Source organism: Ambystoma mexicanum, chromosome 2q (assembly GCF_040938575.1).
Source record: "Ambystoma mexicanum isolate Mex_15411 chromosome 2q, UKY_AmexF1_1, whole genome shotgun sequence".
NCBI lineage: Eukaryota > Metazoa > Chordata > Amphibia > Caudata > Ambystomatidae > Ambystoma > Ambystoma mexicanum.
The window spans coordinates 1,178,163,674-1,178,188,812 of NC_090924.1; the positions used below are offsets into that span (position 1 = coordinate 1,178,163,674).

At 46.0% G+C, this 25,139-nt stretch overlaps 1 protein-coding gene across 2 annotated transcripts in view; it reads left to right on the forward strand.

Annotated features, from left to right (window-relative positions):
* The window catches only part of SLC39A12 (solute carrier family 39 member 12), a 787,521-nt gene that overhangs the window by 447,186 nt on the left and 315,196 nt on the right, over positions 1 to 25,139 (forward strand). For both annotated transcript variants that reach the window (XM_069648578.1, XM_069648576.1), the window contains exon 8: positions 23,179 to 23,328. In XM_069648578.1, the coding sequence (XP_069504679.1) occupies positions 23,179 to 23,328 (150 nt within the window). The remainder of the gene's footprint in view (positions 1 to 23,178; positions 23,329 to 25,139) is intronic.

Here is a 25,139-nt window from a genome sequence, read left to right on the forward strand (position 1 = left end):
TGAAAGGGTACATTTTGAGCTTGAAAGCTCCTAGATCAGTAGAAAATGCAGTTCCGAACTGTCCTCCAAGCAAGGACCCGAACGTGAAGTGCAAACGCGGCCATGGACACGTCATCATGCCACGCGCAAGCCATGGTCACGTGGCACAGTCTGGAAGGTCCGCAATGACGTCAGATGTTTGCGGACGTCGACGGAAGCAAAAACAGTGGAAAATGTATAGAATTGTTAAAAATGATGCTAGAAGGTGGGAAATGGCAGAGTTTTCAGGTGAAACTCTGTAAATTGGACAAACATGTTGCTATATTGGGGTAAGTATGATATTAGTAAGTTGTAGGAAAATAGCATGCACTGGTAAAACCCATGAAATTCTCAGAAAAAAACATTGTTAAAGAGATGTTATCGTTAAGTTGCACCAATAAAAACCTATACAATTCCCTGAAAAAACTTTATTAAAGGGACATTATGGTTAAGTTGCACTAATGAAAATCTATGAAATTCACTGAAAAAAACGTTGTTAAAGGGCAGTCATTAACATATTTTCCAGCCTCACTGGGCCACCAAGAAAAAAGTTGTGGAGACTGCTTTAGTTGCAGAGTATATTTAATAAAAACAGGAAACACCCTGACACGTGTTTCGAGCAGTGCTTGCTCTTCACCTGAGGCTTGTATTAAGAAGGTCTGATTTGGTGGGCTCGTATTATTAGCTGTGTCATTTTGCAAGCGCAGTGTCCTCTCTGGCTTCCTTTGCCCTGCCCATTTGCCTAAAGGGCAGTTATGGTTACAAGTAAAAACGAAAAACCTTAGGCCTGCTACCTTTTTTGTATTTTTGGAAGGAACTTGGGGTTGGTCACCCTAAGTTACCTGGTGGCAACCAGACGTGGACACCCTGCTCATTGTGCTCAGAGAGGCACAGCTTCACCTCACTGATGAGGCCCAACAAGGCTGAAACACGTGTATGGGGTTGCGCTTGGTACTCTTGTTCAGAAAGGAATTGCCTTAGCATTTCGGTGCTGGACTGCCCATGTGGGTGTGACAAAGACTGATATGCAAATGGATATTTTCCATCTGTGAAAGGTACAGTGAGCAAAAAGCAGATGGCTGCGAACTCTCAAAGTGGTTAATAACCACTGAACAGGTTATCATGCTGTGTTCTTTCGAGAGAGGGGCGCCTGCTACCTTTTTTGTACTGTTCCATTTCTGCACCTGACTTTGAAACCAGACTGTTAGTCCTGCAGGAGGCTAGGTTGTTCTATTTTTTCATGTAATTGAAGGGACACAACCTTTTTAATCATGTTACTTGGTGAGGTTTATGATTGGGTGTTCTTTTGCAAAGTCATCTAGTCCAGATTTTCTTTTTTTTGAGAAGTTGGGCTATTAACCCTGTTTGTAATAGCGATGCATTGATGATCTGTACGAGCGACAAGCATTCTTGGTCCTTGATGGATTTTATGATGGAGGAAGGGAGAACAGCATCCTCCTATGTGGCGGGTTTGATGATCGAGAGAATGTTAGTCACTTCAATGGTTGGGATTGGTCTGAAGTTCCACTATTCTTGTACCATGTTTTTGTGGGGGCCAGTCAGTCAAGGGGTTAGTTGAGGATAGTGTTGCAGTCAGTGTGTCTTGATGTTTGAGATTTTGCAGAAAAGGGACAAGTTTAAAGCACCACATGTTCAAGTGATGAGGGACAAGGTCATCCAGTAGGGGGTTTCAGAAATATTCCCAGGGGGAGGGACCCGATTTTGTTAGCTGCCGTAGCCGTAGTAGTTTTTGCTGATGGGGCAGCACATGTAGCACAGTTATTTGTGAGGTCAGCAAGTGATTTTCTCTGCTTGTCGGATGGTGCTCTTGAGTTCAGTGAGGAAGGGAAGCACCAACTGGTTAGTTTTTTTAGTTCTGACTGCAATGTTTCAGTGATGCACGGAGGTCAAAAGTGAGAAAGAGGGTGTTGATATACTTGAAAGCACGCATAGTGTGTGATAGGGTGTAGATATTCCCTTCCATGTCTTTAGTTGGAAAGTTCTTTAAGGAGCTGCTGTGATAGGGGCTTCCAGGGGGTGCTCTTAGCAGGTGAGATCAATGAGGATGCCAGCGTGGTCAAGCCAGTCCAGTTTAAAACAGCTGAGTTATACTGTGTACAGGGATCAGGACATGACTAAGACAATTGGCCTGGTGAAGAGTAGTGCTTTTGGACATGCCGTGTGATATTCAGTGAGTTGTTTAAGTCCATGAGGCACTTTGATAGATGTAATGTAATGTAATATGGAATTTGTTTAGCACCTATTCCCATTGGTATGGCTTCAAACTGCTGTAGGTGAACGCCCTTGGAGGACAGAAGTTCAAGGTATGAGAGCTTGGTCAGAGGCCTTTAGAATGCATGTGTGCATTTTAGCCAGTGCGAAGGTAGGTAGGGGTGGCTAAGTCACTGCTAGAGACACGTGTAGAGATGGCTTGTGGCTGTCATGGGACTTAGCTGCATTCTAATGGCAGAGGTTTTGTGCTGCGTATCTTCAAGTGGTGGATGACTGCAGATGCGTGTGGGTCTGTGGCCATTCCTTCGGAGGGATATGACTATCTTCCATCGTGATGGAGTGTGGAAGAGGTGGAAACATGGCGGCCGTCAGACTGTGCCTCCACGCTGTGTTCCCAAACGTTGTTAGCGGTCTAGTCTTTTCCATCATGGCCGCCGCCGAGTGTATTTACCTGTTTACGCTCCGCGGTTCGGCGCATTGCAACTTCTGATTCCTCATTGTTGCTAGCGCTCCGTTGTTCTTTCGCTTGGCGGTGTTCCGTCTCTGTCCTTTTTTCCCCTTTTGCCTCTCTCGTTCCGTAGTTCTCTCTCCTCTCTCGCTGCGCCCCCATATTCCCTGGGGTGCTTGGTTGGCTCGCTCTCCCTTCTCTTCTCTCCTGCCTTTGCCCTTCTTGAGTTTCTCTCTTTCGCCCTGGCTCTCCCCCTCCCCATTGCTTTCCATCTGTTCCGTTCTCTCAACATACCTTGCGGAGCCCATACCTGCCAGGTTCGCCGGTCTCCATATCCAGCTGATTCGGATCCTCATCTTGTTTCCGTTTCATCGGTTTCCTACGCTCCGAAGGGGGTTTTGTGCCGCAAGGCTTTTCCCCTTGCCCGCTTGTCTGTCGCGGGGGGGAGTCACCGTTGATTCATTCCCAAAGGGTCACGGTGGCTTCCTCCCGAGGCGGACCCTATCTACACAAGCAGAGGAGGACTCCTACTCATCGGTCCCGCGGGAAGAAGTTGGATTTCTCATCATCATCAGGTGAGTAGGAAGGGGAGCTTGAAGACTCTCAGGGTTCGAGTGGGGTGGACGATATAATGGATAACCCTGTTGATATGCCCCTCGCGTCAAGCATTGTTGATAGAAACGGACCCGTGAGTGGCTGTCATGGGACTTAGCTGCATTATAATGGCATAGGTGTTGTGCTGCGTGTCTTCAAGTGGTGGATGACTGCAGATGTGTGTGGGTTTGTGGCCGTTCCTTCGGAGGGATACAGCTATTTTCCATCATGATGGAGTGTGAAACGGACCCGTTAGTCATGACTGATTACATGCTTCATTGACGGAGTGCATGTCCTGTCATGCCGCTCTGCGGGAGTCCTTTCTGTGCTTGCTCAGTGCTTCCTTGGAGTCTCCCTACGTGACTCATTGATTTCCCCGTCTACATGTCTGCTTTTTGCAGATGTGGTATCTGGGGTCCCGAGTAGTTATCATTCTTACATGGAGGAGTGAGATTTTACAAAATGTTGTGTGGTGAATGGCGAGTTTGTGGTGGGAGGTTTAGGAGAGTAAAAGGTGGTCAGAATCTGCCTTGGATCTGTACCTTGGTAAAAAGAAGAATGTTTTAGAAGGCTTTCAAACGGAAATACAAAATAACTATTTATTTATGTATTTATTTATTCCATTTATTGTGGCCAGAGATAGTCATTTGAAAATATTCATGGATCAAAAATGGCAGGAAATGTGATGTAATAAAAATTGCAGAAAATGTGATGTAATAAATATTATAGTGGAAAACAGAAAGGCTGGTATATACCTTATGCGGAAACTCTTCTCCACAGAGGAAGACCTGCTCATTTTTCAAGGTTCAAGATTGAGGATGCTGTTTTGTCTCACAGCAGCACAATCTGGACTGCGCTACTCTACAGGCCGACTAACCTAAACATGGAATGCAATGGGTGTTAGGTATGCAAGAAATATGAACATTAATTATGTGCAATATTAATTCAATTCAATTACATCATACTTTCAGATGGCAAAGTTTGAGATTCTTTTTGGCAAGAATAAAATCACAATTTGTCAGAAACCTGAAAAGGGTACAAATAAATGTTTGCCTAACACCCAATCACTCTGCTGATTGCAACATATTGCTGAGTATCATGGTGATATGAGTGGCTGGGATATTTAATTATCTCAGCGAAACCAACCAAACGGGAGGTATTTGCTGCAGGCAAAACGGCATAGGCTCTTGGGCAACTGCTGCAATATTGCTTTACAATGCTGAGAAATCGCCTGAGCCTGCTGAGCTGTGAATTATTCTAGGCATTGTTATCAAACACAATGTTCTCGCTCAGTTACTTGCTGCAATTAGGGTCATGTATTACAGAGTCCAAATCCATTTCTCCATCAGGGAGCTGATGCAATCTCCTGCACAGAGAACATGTTATTGATGCATCGTTATAGAGTGCACAGGCAATGCATATCAAGAGTACATATATTGTGCAGTGTTTTCTGAACTCTAAATTTGCTATACACACTGACAACATAGAAGGTTATCTACAGCTTACTGCCGATACTTTGGGAGTCACCCTTAAAGTATTTACAGGCTTTCCTGAAGTCAGCGGATACCACATAAGTATGCAGGAGACGCAAGTGATACAGCCAGCACCCTGTGCGGGAAGCCTGCTTTACGCCCTCACCATCTCCAAAAATGACAACAACGTTTTCAAAGTGACCACATACTGCACTGAGCAAGCGAATGTAGAAAGCTAGTTCCAACCACTGCAAGGGGCGAGCGGGGAATCTCCTAAACATTTTTTTTTACATATGGACAAAAAGGGTGCTAAGGAGCCATTTTTCTTAAACTTGGTGTAAGTGGAAAAAGGACAGAGCCCCTTTAAGAGGGAAGCTCAAGACTATGGGAGGGAGCGGGAGGCGAGAGGAAAGGGAGGAGCAAGGGAAGGGGAAAGGCAGTAAGGGAATGGAGGAATAAAGGGAAGGTTGGAAGTGCATAATGGCTCCTGTGCAGTTATTGAATGTGCATGAAACAGCCCTATAAAGGGGCCTAACAGGTGTCATTTCAGTCCACTCTCCACGACACACAATTCCATGCCTGGCATCCTTCTTCCTAACTAAAGGAGACCTGCACCTGCCGTGCACCTACCCCTGGCATAAACGCATACCTGCAGTCCTGCCTTCCACCACACACAACCCATGTGTGGCATCCCCATGTTGGCAGACACAGCACAATGAGATGAAGGAATCTGCCCAGTATCACAGACGTCGGTTCGGAGGGGAATCTGGAATTTTAGCCCAGTTTGCACTCTAGAGTGTCACTTGAGCGCACTTCAGCTCAGCCCTAGCTAACAAGTGTGCGGATGCAGCTTGAAGGAGACGAACTGAAACATACACAAGCACATTCTAAACCAACCAAGTATATACAATTTGATTTTAAACAAAATGTGTATGATTGTAGCTTTTGTGTTTCCCATCCAGAACGGAATATTACAAGTATCTGAATGCACCCGCACCGGAAATCACACGACACACAGCAAAATGCATGACATGGTATGATGCGGTTATGGTTTGAGAGACAAGCAATGCTGTTATCCCGGGTCAAAGATGCATCCGACATCGTGGGATGAGCAGGGCAGTCTGGGGGGGATTCAGCGTTAATGGAGAGGGAATCTGGTGAGATAAGATTTACCTCAAGGCCTTTCTACCACATTTAGGAATAAAAAAAGGCTTCCGCCACAGTACAATCCCCCTGAAGAGCGTTTACTTTTGGCGCCATGACATCCAAACTAGCTGTGTTTACTTGCACTGAGGTGCGTTGTCACTCACGAGGCACTGAGAAGCACCACCTTCTGTTGTCTCGACTCGTCACCCTGTCGAGATGGAGATTTAGATTTAGAGCGAGTGACACACTCACGCCTCACTGCAAGTTTAGGCATCTTGCAAAAATGTCCACACGCTACAACAACGTTACAGCAATGCACGGAACAATCCAAGCGCTACTGTGAAAATAAATGTAAGACAGGTACATTCCCCCTGTATCAGCAGCAGCAGCAGCAAATTCCAATATTGTCCCCTGTGCCAGGAGTGGATGGAATCCTAAAATGTGCACAACTTAGTGTGTGCTTGCATTGAAACTGCTAAACGACTAAAAGCGCAAAATGCAGGTGGTTGCACTTTGCATGCTTCTTGCAACAGTAAACAGGCTGTCACTCACGGCATCCAGGCTGCGCTGTGGCATACATAGCCTTTTTTTACCTGAATGGGCACATTCCCCTTGGAATATTATGGCAGAATATGAGAATGCGGGGCCATCTGCAGGATGTAATGACTAGGCATGATATGTAAAACTATAACTGGCAACATGGTAGTGCCCCTTCCTTGTGTTGGTCCTGCTGGGTTTCTTCTGCCTTCTGTTACTTTTCCAATGTCACTTCTTGGGGAGTAATCTGGGTTGAAGTTCATGTGATGCCACTTTCGCTACCCCTGCATTTTGATAACTTGGATCTCCCAAGTTAACCTGTGTTACATGAGTGGCATTATCAAGGCGTCACACAAGACTCACTAGTATAATAAATCTCAAGACCGTACATTCTCTTAAAATGGATTTCTAAACTCTGAGCTGGTGGGCAGAAGTTTAGGAGGCCACCCTAGTTTAGTGGAACAGGGGCACCTTCTGGACAAACAAAACAAGACGAAGGGGGTCATTCCGAGATGGGTAGTAGCCATGGCGCTATTAGCTCCATGGCTGCCTCCCATACCGTGCCTGTGCAATGGGGACTTACAGTTCTAGTCCGACCCTGGCGGGACGGGTAAGTCCCCATTGCACAAACCATTCCCCATTCCCATTTGAGCCCCCATAGGGCTCAATGGAAATGGGGAGGGCGCTAATAACGGGCTCGCGACTAGCAAGCCCGTTATTAGCGCCCTGGTCCCTTAGCGGAACCCGTAAAGGACGTGTGGTCAGACCACACGTTCTTTGAGGCTCCCGCTAAGGGATCTCGGAATTGGGCTGTAAGGGATTACCGGCACCGGTCTCCTTAACAGTGCCCGGTATCCCTTACCGCCCACCTCGGAATGACCCCCAAAGTCTCCGGAGGGGTGAGAGTGATCGGAAAGCCCACAATGAGCACACACAGTAAAAATGTGTTTATTGGCATTTATCATTTTACATGTTTCATGGCGTTCTGCTTGTCATCAGTTAAAATATTGTAAGCATCACATAATAAAAACATTAACATTTTAAACAATAAACAACTTTAACTGTCTCCACGTTTGGTCCCGGTGAGGTGGCTCCATGTCACTTAGCATAAGGAGGATGGCCGGGCAGGGGGGGCAAAGGGGGCTTGGGATAGCAGGGTCCCGTTAGGGTTGCATCGAGTCACCTCTGGGGCGTTGTAATTTTGGTCTCAGATCAATGTTCTTTGGACTGTTTATGTTCATGGAGGCTTATCGTCTGAGGGGTGAAATATATTTCCTGTGATTCCCTTCCATGCTTCTAGTGTCATGCTGGAAGCGTCTGTAGATCTGGCTACGCTGTCTTCCCATGCCTTTGTTTCGGCGTTCACCCACCGTTCTAGTTCTGTGTACCACACTTTATATTGTGGACCAGCGGGCTTCTTCCAGGACGTTGCAACAGTTCTTTTCGCCAGTATGGACATTATGTCCATTAATTTTGCTGGTCTGGGGTATGTTCCAAGGAGGCATTCATCCGGGGTCCATTTGTACCTGGTCAAACCTGCCTCTTCACTTGTCCATTTTATTTTGTCCCAGAGGAACTGCGTCTTGGCACATGGCCAGAACATGTGGAGCAGATCCGCTCTATTTGCCCCGCACCAGACACAGTTAGATAGTGTTTGCTTATTGAGTTTCACCATTCGAGGTGGGGTTAGATATGTTCGGTGCAGCATTTTTAACTGTATCAGCCTGAATCTATGGTTTCTGGATACTGCTTTGGGGAACGATAGTGCTCGGTCCCACTCTCCTTCTGTTATTTCTCACCCCACATCAGCCTCCCATTTACTCTTCAGTTCCGCACTACGTGGGTTAGAAATGTCACTTAGGTGGCAATAGATCTGGAACACTGGTTTCCATCCCTCGCCTAAGTTATACAGCAATGTAATTAAGGGGTCTGATTCAGGTTCCTCTGGCCATGTTGTCCATTTGTTTCGCACTATGGAGCGTAGCCTTTGGTACCATAGGAATTGGCCTGTGTGGATGCCATCCTCTTCCTGTAGTGTCACAAATTCCTTGAAGGTGCCATCAGCGTACAAGCCCCCCCCCAAGTGTAGACTCCTTTCTTTTCCCAGTGTCTGACATGCTGCAGGTCAATGTCTGTCTTGCCCAGATCTGAGATCATTGGTATTTCTGGGGAATATGGGTTCTGTAAGTGGGCCAGTGCCTTCACTCTGTGCCATATTTTCCGTCCCAGGTCTGCTAAGAAGGGTGCATTACGCAGCAGTTGGTGGGGGGCCCAAATGAGTTCTTTTAGATGTATCGGGGAAATCATGGACTGCAGTAGGGGTGTCTCAGATGTGCCGTCATCCGCTAACCACTTGGTCACGAAGCTGAGCTGTGCTGCCAGGTAATATTTTTCTAGGTTTGGCAGTTGGATTCCCCCCTGCTTGTATGGTAGGACCAATGTGGAAAGCGCTATCTTGTGTCTGCCCTTCCCCCACAGGAATTCACGAATTATCGCCTCCAGTAGGCGAAAGAAAGGAGCACTGATGTAGTAGTGCACTTTTTGGAACCCGTATAAGAATCTGGGGAGGACTATAATTTTATTTATTGAGGCTCTGCCCATCATTGACAGGGGGAGTTTTGCCCAGAATGCCATTGATTTGCGCAGTGCAGGGATTGCTGCCTTTGTGTTGTGCTCATGCATTAGTTCAGGGGTGTGCATTATTTGAATTCCCAGATATCTGAATGAGGTGGGCGCCCACTATATCCCCACAGAGGGAAGTTCTTCTATGCTCTTTCCCCGTAAGACCGCCAAGCGGAAGACGCAGGATTTTACCTTGCTGAATTGTATGCCTGAGACCTTAGAGTAGTTATCCAGAACGTCAAGCATGGTGGGCACGTTGACATGTGGGTCTCTAATATACAACAGTACATCATCCGCATAGAGCGAGATGATGTGTTCCACTCCACCCAGGCGTATCCCCGCATCGAATAATTGCTTTCTAAAGTAAATGGCGAAGGGTTCCAGTCCCAGTATATAAAGCATGGGGGACAGTTGACAGCCCTGCCTGGTGCCCCTGCATATGTCCCATGCCTCCGATACTCGCTTCCTGGTCTTTACCCGTGCTCTTGGTTCGGTGTAAAGTATTTTGATCCATCTAATAAACCCCGGGCCAAAGCCAAAACCTTCAAGAACGGCCACCAGCCATTTCCAATATATGGAATCAAATGCCTTACTGGCATCTTGGGATAACAGTGCATATGGCGCTGTGTATGTGTCAGTTTGCTTCATGACATGTTGCAGTCGGCGTAAATTCATGGTAGTGTTTCGGCCCGGTAAAAAGCCACACTGATCCGTGTGCACAATATCACCTATTAGCTTGGATAGCCACTTAGCTAGAATTGTGGTCAGTATTTTCACGTCATAATTGAGCATGGCTAGTGAGCGGTAAGTGTCACATTTGTCAGTGGGTTTGTTGGGCTTGATAATCGGGATCACAAGGGTCTCTCTCATGCTCTTAGGTAGTATCCCTCTTTCGTGTGCCTCTTGGAAAACCTCATGTAATATGGGTGTCAGGGAAGTCTCGTATGCTTTATAGAACTCTGTGGGTAACCCATCGCTCCCGGGAGCCTTGCCGGTGGCCAGGGATTTAACTGCTTCAGCTATATCTTCGGCTGTGATGTCCGCATCTAGGGTCTCAGATTGTGCAGGCGAGCCTGGGCAGTCCTATCTCTTCTAGTGTATCTGTCATTTGTTCCCGGGGAACCTGATCCTTGTGGGAATATAGATGTTCGTAAAAATGCTTGAAGGTGTCATTTATGCCCTGTTGCGTTTTATGCATGTTGCCATCCGTGTCTTGTAGTGCTGTGATTGTGTGTCTGGGGTGTTCTTTTTTGCATAACCAGATCAGTAGTCTTCTCGGCCTGTTGCTTCTGTGTGCGCTCTGTTTGTTTTGGTAGTATAGTCAAATTTGGCCAGCCTATTCCAAGCTGTCATGCTTTTATCAATGAGTGTTTTAAGTTTGGCTTCTCTCTGGTGGGTATTTATTGGGGTGGCTTCAAATCTATCAACCTCTCACTCCCACTGTTCCAGTTCCTCCCTCAGCTGTTTTCAGATGCCTCCCGCTTTTGTTATAATTTCTCCCCTTATTACTACTTTTAGGGCATCCCACATTGTGCTCATGTGGTGGACACTTCCCATGTTTACTTCTATGAAGTTGTCTATGAAATCTTGCAGCTCTTCTTTGAACGCTAGGTCACTCAGGGCCTCCACAGGCATTCTCCATACAGGGATAGGGGGTCTGGGGCCAGTGTGGTTCCATTCCACCAGAAGTGGCGAATGATCTGAGATGATTCTCCCCAAGTATTGTGCCCCATCTATTTGTGATAGGTGTTCCTTGCTTATGAAGAAATAATCTAATCTCGTATGCAGGCCGTGTGGGGACGAGAAGTATGAGTAGCCCCGTGTGTCAGGGTGCAATTCCCTCCATGTATCTGCAAGGTCTAGCCTGTAGGGTTAGGGCTGTTGTCGCTGCAGATGTGCTTTTTGGGTGGGACTGGGATCTGTCCAGTTCTAGATCATGCACACAGTTAAAGTCTCCAACACAAAACAAAAGACCATTTTTAAATGGCGTGTCTTTGGCGTACATTGTGTTCAGATGTGCCGGGGTGTTGTTATTGGGGAGATGAGAGTTCACTATGCATATCTCCATTTGCTCCACCTGACCCCATATTATCACAAACCTGCCCTTCGGGTCCTTTTCCGACTTAAGTAAGTGGAATGGGAGTTGAGGATGAATCCAGGTGTATACCCCTCTGGCGTACCTGGAGTAGGGGGTTACGACTCCTTGTCCAACCCAATGTTCACTTATTTGGCCATAGATTCTGCCGTGCACTGCGTTTCCTGTAGTAGTGCTATTTGCACCCCTTTTCTGTGTAGGTAGGACTGGATTCTGTTCCTCCTAAAATAAGTTCCTAAGCCCCTCACATTCCATGTCATCATTTTTATTATAGTTGCCATGGTGGTTTAGGGGGGGTCGTTCTGGTGTTCTAGTTCCCTGGTGGGGTTGACTGCAGCTTCAGCCAGGCCACTGTCGACTTTTACTGCTTGCTTTCCTAGCTTCAGCAAGTTTGCCTCTTATCCCATTCCCCTCGCCCCTGCAGTGGTACAATTTGGAGACTTATTGGGCCTCATTACGACCCAGGCGGTAAGTTACCGCCTGGGCCGTGACTTTACCACCATGGCGTAAACTACGTTTACGCCATGGTGGTAGGCGGACTTACCGCCCCATTCCGAGGTCGGCGGGGCGGTAAGTCCCCAATCCCCATTTACCCTTCCCCATTCCCATTTTTGCCCCATAGGGCATAATGGGAGTGGGGAAGGCGTTAATTACGCCACCGTAGATTACGGTGGCGTAATTAACAACATGGTCCCTTAGCGCCATGGATATTAACACCTGCTAAAAGCAGGTGTTAAATCCGCCATGGCGCTAAGGGACCTCGTACTCAGGCGGTAAGGGTCGGCGCTGTTTACGGCGCCGTAAACCCCTTACCGCCTGAGTTGTAATGAGGCCCATTAACTGTTATAACTCTCATTCTGATGAATGAGGAAAAAAAAAAAAACAACTTGAACTGCCCCTAGTAGTTGCTCCCAACTTGCAGCGCTCAGAGGGTCCCGAGCCTTCTGGACCACTCTAAGCCTTTCGGAACGGGTGGTGTGCAGGCAGGCCACCTGCCCAATTTCTGGTGGGGTGGGTCACTTTTCGTTTTCACGCGTGGTCCTTTGAGCTCCTGTCCAATGTTGCTCTACTTTTGGTGAGTTACAAGTGCGATATAATTGTCTGTTCCATGCATGTTGTAGAAGAGTCCGATTTCCCTTTTATTGCAGTGATTGGTGCTTGATTATCTCATGTCTGCCTTTATTGGTTGCTCTTCATAATCCGCGAGGTTATTATGTTCGAGCAGCATGTACTTCAGGTTGAGTTTCCGTAGCCTTGCTTTTATTGGAATGAAAGAGTTCCTTGCTAAGTGCACTGTGGAGGTATAGTTGGGGTACATGACTATCGTAGAGTCCTTTCTCCTGATCTCTCCGCCCTCTCTCGAGTACCTCAGCATTGTTTCTCTGTCGCAGAATTTTAACATTTTTGCTATTATTGGGCGTGGGTGGGACCCCGGTGGGGGACGCTTCTGTAACGATCTGTGGGCTCGCTCTACAGAAAACCCATGGGAGAGTTTCCCTGGTCCTATCTCTTGTTGTAGCATTGGTTCAATGAATTCCGTTGGGTCTGTGCCTTCCAAGTCCTCCGGGACACCTAGGATGCGGATGTTATTCTGACGGGCACGTCCCTCGGTGTCTTCAGGGCGCACTTCCAGTCTCGCCACTTTTTGTTCCAGGTCTTAGACTCTTATCTTTAAGTCTTGGGTACTGTCATGATCTCTGCTTCCAAAAGGTCAGGACTTACCCAACTCCCTTGGAAGCCGACCCATAAACCAGGTTCTGAGTGCCAACCAGTCCCAATTGGGACCTTTTGGACCCTGTCCTGGCGCCCACCAGGCTCATAAATATGCCCAGTCCCAGCGCTGGAAGCGCCGGGCTCATAATGCTTGGGTGGACTTACCTGCAGCAGACCATGCTGCTTACTTACCTGCCAGTTGAGCCTCTAATCCTCTTCTGTTTGGGACTACTTTTCCTGTTGGGTGGGGCAGGAGCCACTCCCTAGGTTCAGAACACTGGAACTCTTCTGGAAAGCAGGAACTCTTTTCTTACCTAGGCGAGGCTGTGGAAGGAGACACCTAAGCACTACAGGAGGCTATTTAAACCACACCCGATGGATGAATCTTGCTTTGCGTTATTCTGCATCCTCTGCAGCAGAACGCTCATCGTGTCTTCTGCATCTGATCCTGGGCCTAAGGGAAAAAGGCTTACCATCCTGAATCAAGTCTTCAGCAACACCTATAAAGACAAGAAAGAACAGGTTAGCACTACGGCCTTCAGTGACAGCGCTTCTCTTACCTGGTCCATCGGCTGTCACCAACGCCTCGCGCTGCATTCCGGCATCTGAAAGACAAAGGCTTACCTACTCTTCGCGTGCTCCGGAGGTCTTCGCACTGCATTCCGGCATCTGAAAGACAAAAGCTTACCAACTCTTCGCACGCTCCGGAGGCCTTCGGCGCTGCATCCCGCATCTGAAAGACAAAAGAAGGTGCGTTTAAAGACATTGGGTAACTTTATTACTCACGTGCCATTACTCCTTCCCACGCCGAACCCAGTGGGTATTCCGGCACCCTTCAGCAGCTCCGAACTTGTACCTGCAAGATAAAAGGACAGTTAGTGCGCATCGTGAAGCAGGCAACAAGCGCTTACTTACGTGCTTCCAGGCGCTTCTATTCCTCACACGGGTTCCATCCTCAACTCACCTCAGCCCGTCATCCGCCATCGCCGGAACCCTGCAAAACAAGAGACATCATTACAAAAGACTTTTAAAGACATTTGAAATACTCGGAATTTACCGTTCGTGCAGTAAACGACGGACAGCAGTCCTCTGAGGTCAAGAGGCCTGCACCCTTATCCAGTGAAGAAACTGGTTACGGCACCCTGCCCCGAGGCAGATGGAGAGCTCGGCGTTCACTTACCTAAGGTGAGGGCGTTAACCTTTGGGGTTCTACAGGAGAAGAGAAAGGGAAGAAGAGAGAGACACCCAATAACCCCAGTTCATTAATCCCATATTTTCTATCTGCAGACATCTTACTCTTCGAGTCAGACATACAGTGCACAGAGGTCCAGCCCAAAGAGCCAACCGTGTGTTACACATCACCTTTGAAGATACGGTATTCGCCCAGTCAAGACCGGCGCCTCTGCGGGAATCAGGTGAGCGTTACAGGTACTCTCGACATTGTCCTGCAAGGTGGTTTCTGTTACAGTCACCCTTTCTGTTAAGTTACGGGCGTCCTGGCGCATGAACTGCATGTCCGACTTGACCTCCTCTATTTTATTGTCAATGAATGTGCGGAGTGCTGCTATTGCTTGTAGGACTTTCATGTCCTTAGGGTCCTCTCCCAGGGACGGCTGCTCCTCCTTTTGCTAGTGTTGAGGCGCAGCAGGTGCCTTAGTTGGCACTGTTGTTCAAGGTGCTGGCCAGTTCGCACTTGGGGTTTAGGCCGAGCGTCCGTCCGTCTTCGGGCAGGCCCAGTGCTTTTCTCAGGCCTGCGGTCAGCTCGTGGTGCCTCGCTCGTGTTATCCCCTGGGCGCCCCAACCCAGCCCGGGGCCAGTAGGTTCAATTGGCCTCTCCCCGAGTTGGATGACCGTGTGGGCTAGGGCCCGCCACAGTCTTGTGTCTTTATTATTGGCGATATGAGGGGGTCCAACACACACTCCTTCTCACTCACTGTTCTCTCCAGGTGTTGGGCCTATGTTCGTTCAGCTCGGCTGGGGCCTCTATCAGCTCATGTGGGCCAAGCAGCCGTCTTTGGCGCCTCCTTTTCGCGCTTCTACTCAGTGTGGTGCACTGGCCCTCACGCGTCTGTTCTCATGCACAGTGCAGGCTTACGCTGGTCTAGCACTTGCCTCAGGGTCCAGCAACTTCGACCCACAGCTTGCTTCTGGCTCTGTGCTTTGTGTAATGTTGTCCCTGTGTGGGCACCGTGTCCTAGTGCCCTTGCTGCTAGCGCACAACTTGCTGGAATGCTCTGTCTACGTCGCTGTTCATCCCAAGCCTTCAGCCAGCCCCTCCGCACTGGTCCGCTTCTGTTTCTCCCATTTGTTAACTGTGTCAGGGTTATTCAGGCATGGCAGTGGGGTGCGGCACCCAGCGGTATGGTGATCACGGTACCCTGGTCAGCTGGTCCGGGTGCCGCAGCCTCCTTCCTCCTGGGTTGCGCCTTCTCGGGTTTCTACTTCCGTCGCCTAGTCCGCAGCAGTGCCAGTGGGAGGGGCTGCGTTCTTTCACCGTCTTTCCAAGCCGTTCGACCTCGACCACAGGGCTCGTCCGTGGATCTACATACAGGCCTTCATCCAGTCGGCGGCGCTCCGCAACTTCTGCGCCCGCCCCCTTCAGGTGATCTGGGGCTGCCTCTGGTCCCAGTGTCCCGCTCTCGACACACGGAGCCAGCCACTTTGAGCTCAGTAGGGAGTCGTCTCTGGCTGCGGCGGTGTCAGGTGAGGACCGGTGCAGTGGCTGTAGTAGGTGTTTCGTGGCTGGACCTGCTGATTCCTTGTTCCGGCGTACCTCCTTTCAGTAACGTTCTATCTCACGACGAGCGCCGCCATCTTAGATGCTACAGGGGCTCGCTTTTAACTGCTCCGTTTTCTAGGTTGTGGCTTCCGAATTTTCTTGGCAATAAAGTCGTGTGTAGGAAAAGGGTTCTTCTGTTCCTGGAACCGAGTTTTATAACTGTGCGCGTTGTTTTAACGCTGCTATGCTTTCCGTTACAGGATCATGGACAGGAGCTCCTCAGGGTTCCGTCCTTATGCCATGCACGCTGGCCACGCCCCTGAGCACACACAGTAAAACTACACAGAATACTCGTAGACTATTGTATATCAAAAATCCATTTATTATCGGCCCTATAACTAAACACAAATAAACCACAGTAATAATAAACACTTACCGCACATGCTTACACTATTTACTACACATACAAATGCATTTGCCTAATGCAGATACTAGAGGGAACAAATCGACAACCTGCAACGGAAGAGGTAAGTTAACACAGATATTGCATTAGGCAGATCTTCAGAGTCAATCCCTAACTTATACAGCCCAGCCCTATGAAGTGGGGAGCCTTGTGCTCAAAAGTACAGCAGTGCATTAACAATGCACGGTCGTGCATAAAAGCGAAAACGGGTCCTCTTCAGGGAGCTGTAGTAGTTCAGCAAGGGGCTTGAGGTGATGATGAACAGTGCCCTATTATTAGAGGAGGGTCTACCCTTACAGGTAGGGCCACTTTCGAGTTTCAGGAATAGCTAGGGAGAGCATGCTAGCCCAGCAAAGGTGAGTATCTTTTCAGGGATTCTCGTGCGTAAAGAAAAATGGCTGTGCCATGGGGCCACCGGTATGTGATGCAAGTACTCACCGACCCTCGACACAGTCTGGGCCAAACTTTGCCAGTCTATTCCATGTCGCTTGTAGGTTTAACCCCTGAAGTTGCACATCGCTCCGGCTCGCAGCGGCTGCGGGACGGGACGATCATCTCTGGTGGGAGAGTAGCCTTTTCACAGCTCTCGTGAAGAAAAGAAGACAGTTCCAGTGCAGCTGTCTCAGGGCACAGGGGGGCAGGCAGGCAGGACTCCTACAATAGCCGTCACCATAGAAGGGCAACAAACGGGCTACACATGCTCACGGTGTGGCGCACTCTTATACATCATGAACCGGAGGAGCTAGGACAACGAGTATTGGTGGCAGAGGGGGCAGGATCACAAGTTAGGGATTCCCAAAGTCTTGAGTGTCAACTCAGGACAGCAGCGTCCCTATACGATACCCCGGGTTAAAGCTGGTCAGTTCCCTGGATGGCCCAGGAACACTTCCGAAGAGGCTCTTTTTGATGGTAAGCAAGAGGTGTCGAGAGTAGTTGGTCCCACTACTCCAAAGGGTTAAAGCATCCTTGCAGGCCTTCTGTGATAGATACAAAAACAGAGGTCCAATGGGACAACAGCGGGGTCAGGGTGCCAAACCTTCCAGCACATCTCTGGCAGTTCCACAGGTCTGCTCTTTCATTTCATGATACTTGGCATATTCTGTAATTCGCTGTGAACTTCAATTGATCGACTTGGAATGGATGCAGACCCCCTTATCCAAGATTCGTTTTGTGCCCAAATATTTGATAGCCAATGAAAGATCTGCTTTCTTGTATTCACGCCAGGCCTATGCCAATCATGACCCACGGTGGTTCCACTCATTCAAGCATACCAGACATACTGGACTAGTAGTGTGGATTGGGACCAGACTTTCCCAACCCTCATCCTGGGCACTAGCATACGTGACCTGCAGGAGCCGCGAAAGGCATCTTTTGTGAGAGGTTGCATGCCCAAATGAGGAATACCTGGGTTACTCGACCTGTGGGAAGGCAAAGGGACAAAATGGCCAAAGGACAGAACATAAGACTTTGTGGCACGGCCATTTTCGGCTCTAGCCACAGTCTTCAGACTATCACAGTAAATGCGTTTTGGTTCAGTACAACGAAGTAGAAATGCATTAAAAGTAAAGTGCTGCCACGAGTTTAGCCTAGGCACACTTGTACAATCACCCATAAACCCTTAGAGGGTGGCTAGGGCCATAAAACAAAAGGACCCTTATACATGGTACTGTAAGGTACTTGGCACAGAGATATAAAGTTACCACCTAACCTCCCACGCTGACAATGAAGTATGTTGCCTCTTCCTGTACATATGTACACACCCTCCTGTATGTGTGCTCTTTTCTTTGATTTTGTATTTCTTGATGTATTCCTCTGATTACTATTGTTATTTCTTCCATTGTAACTACTTTAACTAAGCCGAAAGCATATCTGTAACTCATGTGTTCAAAGGCGCCCAGATACTCCAGCTCGGGTGCGCCATACAAATAAATAAACAAACAAAACAAACAAACCAAGAAATGTCAACATAGAAAAAGAATAAGGGAAACATAGTTGCCCAGTACTGACAGCCTGAAGGACGTGTCAGTTTCCCCATACCAAATGAGCAAAAGTCCAGAGGAGCGCAGCTGAAGATCGTTCTCCACTGGAAAATGTCAGGTTAGGTTAGCCAAACAAAAACAAAACATTTGTGGAATCATAAATGGAGGGAAAAGTGCACCTAAGGGAAATCTTTCCTAGCACATTGTACCCAATTTTCAAAAGCGTTTTTGAATGTGGAATCCCCATTGTTAAACACATTGGCCCTCATTACGACCCTGGCGGAATCCGCGGTGCATAAACCCGCCGATAGCGCCATGGGGGTTGGCGGATTTACCACCCCATGCCGACCTTGGCGGAGCGGTAAATCCCCAATCCCCATTTTACCCTTCCCCATTCCCATTCTTGCCCCATAGGGTATAATGGGAGTGGGGAAGGAGTTAATTACGCCGCCGTAAAGTACGGCGGCGTAATTAACAACGAGGTCCCTTAGCGCCATGGTTTTCTCCGCCCGGTAAAACCAGGCGGAGAAAACCTCCATGGCGCTAAGGGAACTCGTAGTACGGCGGACGGGTCCGCCGCGATTAGCGCTGGCAGAAACCCACTCCGCCAGGGTCCTAATGAGGCCCATTGTAAATCAGGCCTATTGTCTCCCACTTACACCACACAAATGTGCAGTGAGCATGTTTCTGTACATTTTTATCCAGGTTCACAACATACTTGTTAGGTTTAAGTTATTGCAAAGTATATTTGCTGGCTGAACGCACTCCACAAATGGCTTCCCACCTTGCACATGGAATTATGGCGAGATGTATGTACCCTGGTCCCTGGCTACATTGGCTAGAAGTGGAACAGTCAAAATAAAGCAGGCAGATCAGCCAAACTCCAGGGTCTAGGTGCAACCACTTAGCAGGACAAAGCTTGAAATAACACGCATTGTGTAATTGTAACTTCAATCTCTTTAATTGCAATTCACAGATATTTCGAATTCAATCTGCATGACATGCATTACAAAGTTAAACTCATGAATGGCATTGGGATGTAATCACGTACACCGTCCCGCTACCTGCCTAGCCATCCGACGGATGCCACGATGTGCAGGTACTTCATAAAACTCAAAGCAGAAACAGAATGACCACCACTAACCCAGTGACCGTGTGTGCTGTGCCTAGTAGTAATCACTCACTGTTCCTCCCTCTCACGGGAATCATTAAACTGTGGTGCAACTTTCATACATTGTGCCCAAAGCGTCTCTCTTCCATTCCTGCTTTCAGCACAACACACTATCCACACGCACACATAAATTCATACTAGACAAGGGGCACAGAGCCCTGCCCACGCACCTTGTCATTTGAAGGAAATACCCTGTAGTAGCTTCTCTGAAAAGTGACTCTGGAATGATTGTTTCAAATAAAAACAGGGAATTATTTAGTCAACATTTGAAGCCACTCTTAAAAATATTTTGTAGACAGTTGTTTTAATCGATATGCCTGCCTTTAACATCGGTGCGATGAATCAACCTCATTGAAATTATGGGTTTCACACCCTCCTCAATCTTTTTGTTAAATGCGCCCTGGCAAATTTCACAAAACACGTTTTTTCAAGAACTGTAGTTTTGTCATATTACGGTAAAATTAGAAGAATGTTACCTTTAGAAAATAGAATTTGCTTGAGAAAATGACTCAGAACTTCGCTCAAAATCACTGCAAGTGTTTGCCCCAGACCGATAGCAAAAGGAGATTATATGTTATCAGGGTATTGTCTTCTCCTGTTTTTGGTGGGAAAGTATTTTCTTTTAACTTTGAATTGGAATGCATGTATATTTTATTTTGTTTTAAATAATGTTTTTCAGTATGATATTATGAAAGATTTGGAAACATGATGAAATAGTTCTAAAAGGTTAATGTTACTCATATACAACAATACAAAATAAAATAAAAATAAAAAAATGGTTTAGAAAATGGTGGCTAGGTACTAACACATGGGGATAATAATTTGTGTATTGTTTAGAAGCAGCACTGCCATATCTGAAAGGGTTACTCGATCCATCACAAGTTAACTTTTATGGGTTCAATATCGGACAATACAAGTGAATCACAAAAAGCGTATGGCTTCCTCCTTAGGTTACACCAGACAAACATTTTAAATATAGTACAGTTTGAGCTAGTTTCCAACCATCTCGCAGTATGGAGGGAGGAAGTTCTGAGCAAACTCCATATCACCTACTTTAATCAGTTTAGACATTGCGGCTAAAACCTATGGTGTGTTTGCATGTTAAACGCTTTAGAAAAAGAGGTTCTATGTACACATGGAACATACTTAAGGGGCGTGACAAAAATTTTTCAAAGGATTATAGAGAACATTTGTAATCTGCCAGAGGCAGGTCAGTCTATGTATGCTGTGAATTCTCACTTATTTGGTATTCAAGTTATTTTATCATTAAGCATTGTATTTGCCTTATCAGTTGAGTATATTTAATCTTTTGTATCCATGTACAACAACAACAACTGTAATAAACATGTTATGGTTACCAATGCCTTATATGGAGCTAAATACTTTGTGTAACTACAGTACACAAACATGTTATGATTTCCCCTCTAAAAGCTATTGCAAACATGTTATGATCACAAGTATCTATTGAAATGTGCATTTGCTGTTGTTGCCATTCTATTCACAAATTATAATAAACTTGTTGTGCAATCACCTTGGAAACATGGAACACCTTTAAGATTCCACAGCAGTGTATATATATGGATCGCAATCTCTTCTGTCATGGATATACTCTGACAGGAGGGCCTTTGATTTATGGAAACAAATACCAGAAAACATACCTGTTGACTTGGGAGTGCATAACTTCAGAATGCAACCAAAGGTTTCCTTTCAAATGAATCTGAAAAAGTCTGAACAAAACATTTGCCCCCTCAAAGATATTTGCGTGGCTGAATATTTAAGGGGGCTGAAGGAAATATTTCTAAAATACTTAGGGTATTAAATGAGACTGATATTATAGGAAGTCACAAAATAATATCTTCCAGAATTTAAATAACATGGAAATAGTTGGGAGTGCATAGGATCACTTCTCACACTATCTCTACGGAGAACACTCCCTCCAAGAATGATAAGATGTTCGAGGAAGCCAATCCTATCTGTTGAGTATGTAAGTATGGGGCCAGAAAATTGGAACACATATTGTTCTCTGCCTGATTAATTAGGCATTCAGGCCAGGAGTGTAATTCGGGTACAAATACATGAAAGCCAACCGTACGATGAGAGTGTTCTCCCCCTTAGCATCAGCGGACCCAATACAAATCACCTGTGGCGTTCCACAAGGTTCATGTGTCTCCCCTACAATGTACAACATCTTCACTAAGCCACTCTTCGACAAACTTGACAGACTGGGGGTAACTACACTAATTATGCAGATGATACGCAGATCCTCATACCACTTTCTGGCAACTTTGTCGAAGACACAGCTCTAGTAAACAAGATTTACCTCCTCATTCAGGCATGGATGGCCACCCACGGCCTATGCCTGAATGATGACAAAACAGAGATACTGATCCTGGGTTCTGACTCTAACCTTAAAAAACTTAGCCCTAATTATCTTGCCTTCAACATAGATGGCAATATAATTAAAGTGGCAAACGAGATAAAAACTCTAGGTTTCTACCTCGACTCTACATTATCCCTCAAAAACAAGTTACTTCCATAGCCTCCTCCACAGCTTACACCTGCAAATTAATCAGGGCTTGCAGACCCTACCTCTCCAAAACTAATTGTATTACGTTAGCCAATGCCTTAGTAATGTCCAAACTGGACTATTGTAACGCCCTTTATGCAGGCGCTAGCAAAACTGTCATAAATAAAATGCCAATACTGCAGAACAATGCTCTTAGAGCAGCTTTAGACATATCCCACAGAGCTCACATATTCAACATTAGGAAAGACCAGCACTGGTTAAAAATCAGTGATAGAATTCTCGTTAAGACGTTATCCCTCACCCATAAAGGTCTGAACAACACTGCACCCCCTTATATCTCGGCCAGACTGACCAGAAAATCTTCTTCTCACCACACTAGAGCTTCTAACCACCTCCTACTTGAAATACCCAAATTTAGACTAACTAAAGCAGGTGGAGCAAGTTTCCCTGTCAGAGCTGCCCGTTACTGGAATGCACTCCCTACAGCACTGAGAGCCAACTTACCCTACACAACATTTAGATGCAATGTGAGAAGTTGCCTCTGGACTAATGATGACCTACAATCTGTGCCTTTGTGCTATGCCCGGATCTATTATCTCATTTAATGACCATGATACCTCTGAAACTTGACATCAGCCCATTTCATTCAGGAACCTGTATATTCTATACTGTATTCACAGCTCGTATATTTTGTATACCTGTATTGCAAATTCCTTAATAACACATGTAACGTATCTATTATATCCTTTGTATGTATCCTATATCTGCAACCTAAGCTTAAGCATTCTTGTGACTGCTGCGCCTGGCTACCCCTGGGGTTGGAGTGCATTATCAAATAATAAACTAAACTAAAGCAAATTGTTTAACTGCCTATGGGCCCAATTAACAGATTTTTTTTTAAGTGGTGCATCCCATTGAAAAAGGCTTTGTTAATCGGGCCCTATGATTTTGCTCAGAGACCTTCCTCAACAGTTAAATATGATTTCAGAGATGGGTTAATGATCTTCATTGGGTCATTGGTAAATTGGACACTATTCTTTTCTAGGTGGAAACCCACAGAAGTATAATGGAAAAAACGATTGGACACATTAGAATTTGGAGAACATCTGTTAAATATGTAAATCGGTTGCTTGACAGATCTTTAAATATATGTTTTTATTGACATTTTAATAGCTGACTAATGGTGCAATTGAGCATTTTTCTTTTTTAATGTGTATATGCATTGGTACCCTTCTTTATTTTTATGACTGTGTACACCCATTGCATGCATGGACTAAAGCATGTTATTATGAGTCAAATTGCTAATGAAATAAAGTTGCAATAAAAATGTCCTGGTCTAGCGACAGTGTGTCATGATGAACTCATGGCATTAACGAACAGTCATGCTAAGACACTATCATTTGGGGTAGATTCTCCTAAACTGTACTCCATGTATTGTTTAGATTCTTGGCCTGCATGAACACAACACCTCAGAGGATGGCCACCTGAATGAAGAGAAGGACTATGTCTGGAAACTCCTGGGAATGATTGGAGGAATACATGCATTTTTTCTGATAGAAAAACTTTTCTTTCTTCTCGCTTCTACAGGAAAGGTAGATAACAGGTTTAATTTTCATCCCACATTTTCATTTTTACTGGCAAAGTTGTAGACTTCTCTTTTTTAAACTTGTGAAATGTAGCGATATGCTATTTAACATGCATGTGTATTGGTGTCCAGTGGAGCAGATAGTGCAGCCGAGTGATTAAGACTTGGTTAAGTTTAGAATGAAAGAGTTCATTTGCTTTTGTCACAACTCACATTATTATGGTATGTATTGAGCGCGGACCTAACTTCGAGAAGCAACGGAGCGCTTTACAGAAGTAAGAACACAACATATATAGAGTGGGTGTATACACAGGGGCATGTGCCACAATGTAACAATTCTCCATGCTGCCACCTTACCAATCAATGTGACCATGATCAGCAGTCTATGTGCTATGTGAACTCCCATAAATGCGACTATGCAAATCCCTTCCGGCATCATATGCCCATCTTTATATATTTTGAAACACCTGGCATACAAGTTCACACTCTTCTTTGGTGCTAGACACGCTCCACACTGCCCTGCCGGGGAGACGTTAGTGCTTGATCTATGGTGAACAGCACCATGATGCGGCAATCGTATTTTGGTCAATGAGAGGCCAGAAAACTCCCTCCAGGATTCTTGTAAATAGGAAAGGACTTCACAATGCACCCAATGTAGCTGTTATCTGCGCTGGGTATTCATGGGCAAGTTCTTAAAGAAATTGTGAAAATGATTGTCACATTTAAGGAAGTTTTCAAAGTATGTACAATCTCAAAAAAGCATGTATTGTAAGAACTGGATCTTGCTTTCACAATGTCTAATAACACTTGAGATACTTTTAATGAGAGGTGTATCAGATCTTCAGAAACGTCCAGGAAATTCACACACATTTTTATGTAATAATCCAGATCGTCAATGTTTATGTGGCAAATGTGCATGCCTGCATGCGTGTGTAATTCATCATACTCTTTGCGTTCACACAAACCGCATGGGACTGTGTGAAATCTCTCCCTGCGTTTTGGGATCCCAAATATTTCAGTTTTCTGAACCATTTATGTTTGAGCCGATGCTGCCATCATGAATTGTAAATAAGATCATTTTCTCAAAGCATTTTCCCAGCTGGTCCAGCCTCTGCTTCAATCACATGAGCTCAGACAATTCTTGGAAGACACATCAGATCCAGTAAGAGCCAACACTGGCCATTGATTTTGGTCGCAATCTACTGCTCTGTATGACACAAAGAGGATTTTATAGCCATGTATTTCACCTCCCAGTAAACTTCACTGAGACACATTTGAAAAACATTACATTGGTATTTTTTACAGTTTGTGCTAACTCTAGTTTATATTTGTTTTGCTTATACCTTACCCATGTTCCCCTAGAAGGGTTGCATTATGTACTATAATATCCCTAGTCCAGACTTTCCCATCTTTACCTCTTAACGGATTTCCATTGCGCATGTGTGTGTCCCACATAATTTAGCACTTTTCAATGGGTTAAAACTTGGACTTGCCCAAGCTACTAAAAGGAAAAATTATAACAACTCTATCTTATTCCCACCCCTTTGTGACTTTCGCTCTGTGACTAAATTCTATTCTGGCCAGAAGAAGCACAAGGGGGAGCTAACGTTTCTAAGTGCTATGCCAAAATCTGTGCCACGACTTAGATCAGAGGTGATTGAGTCAAAAAAGAGACTAGCATACCACCTATCCCTCTATATTGGAAGCATGGGCAGCAGGTGAACCACATTCTCCAGAAACAAGCAACAGTAGCGAACACTACCAAAGAACAGTGCAGCAAGTATCAACATAAATGGAATGTCCATGCAACGCTCTATA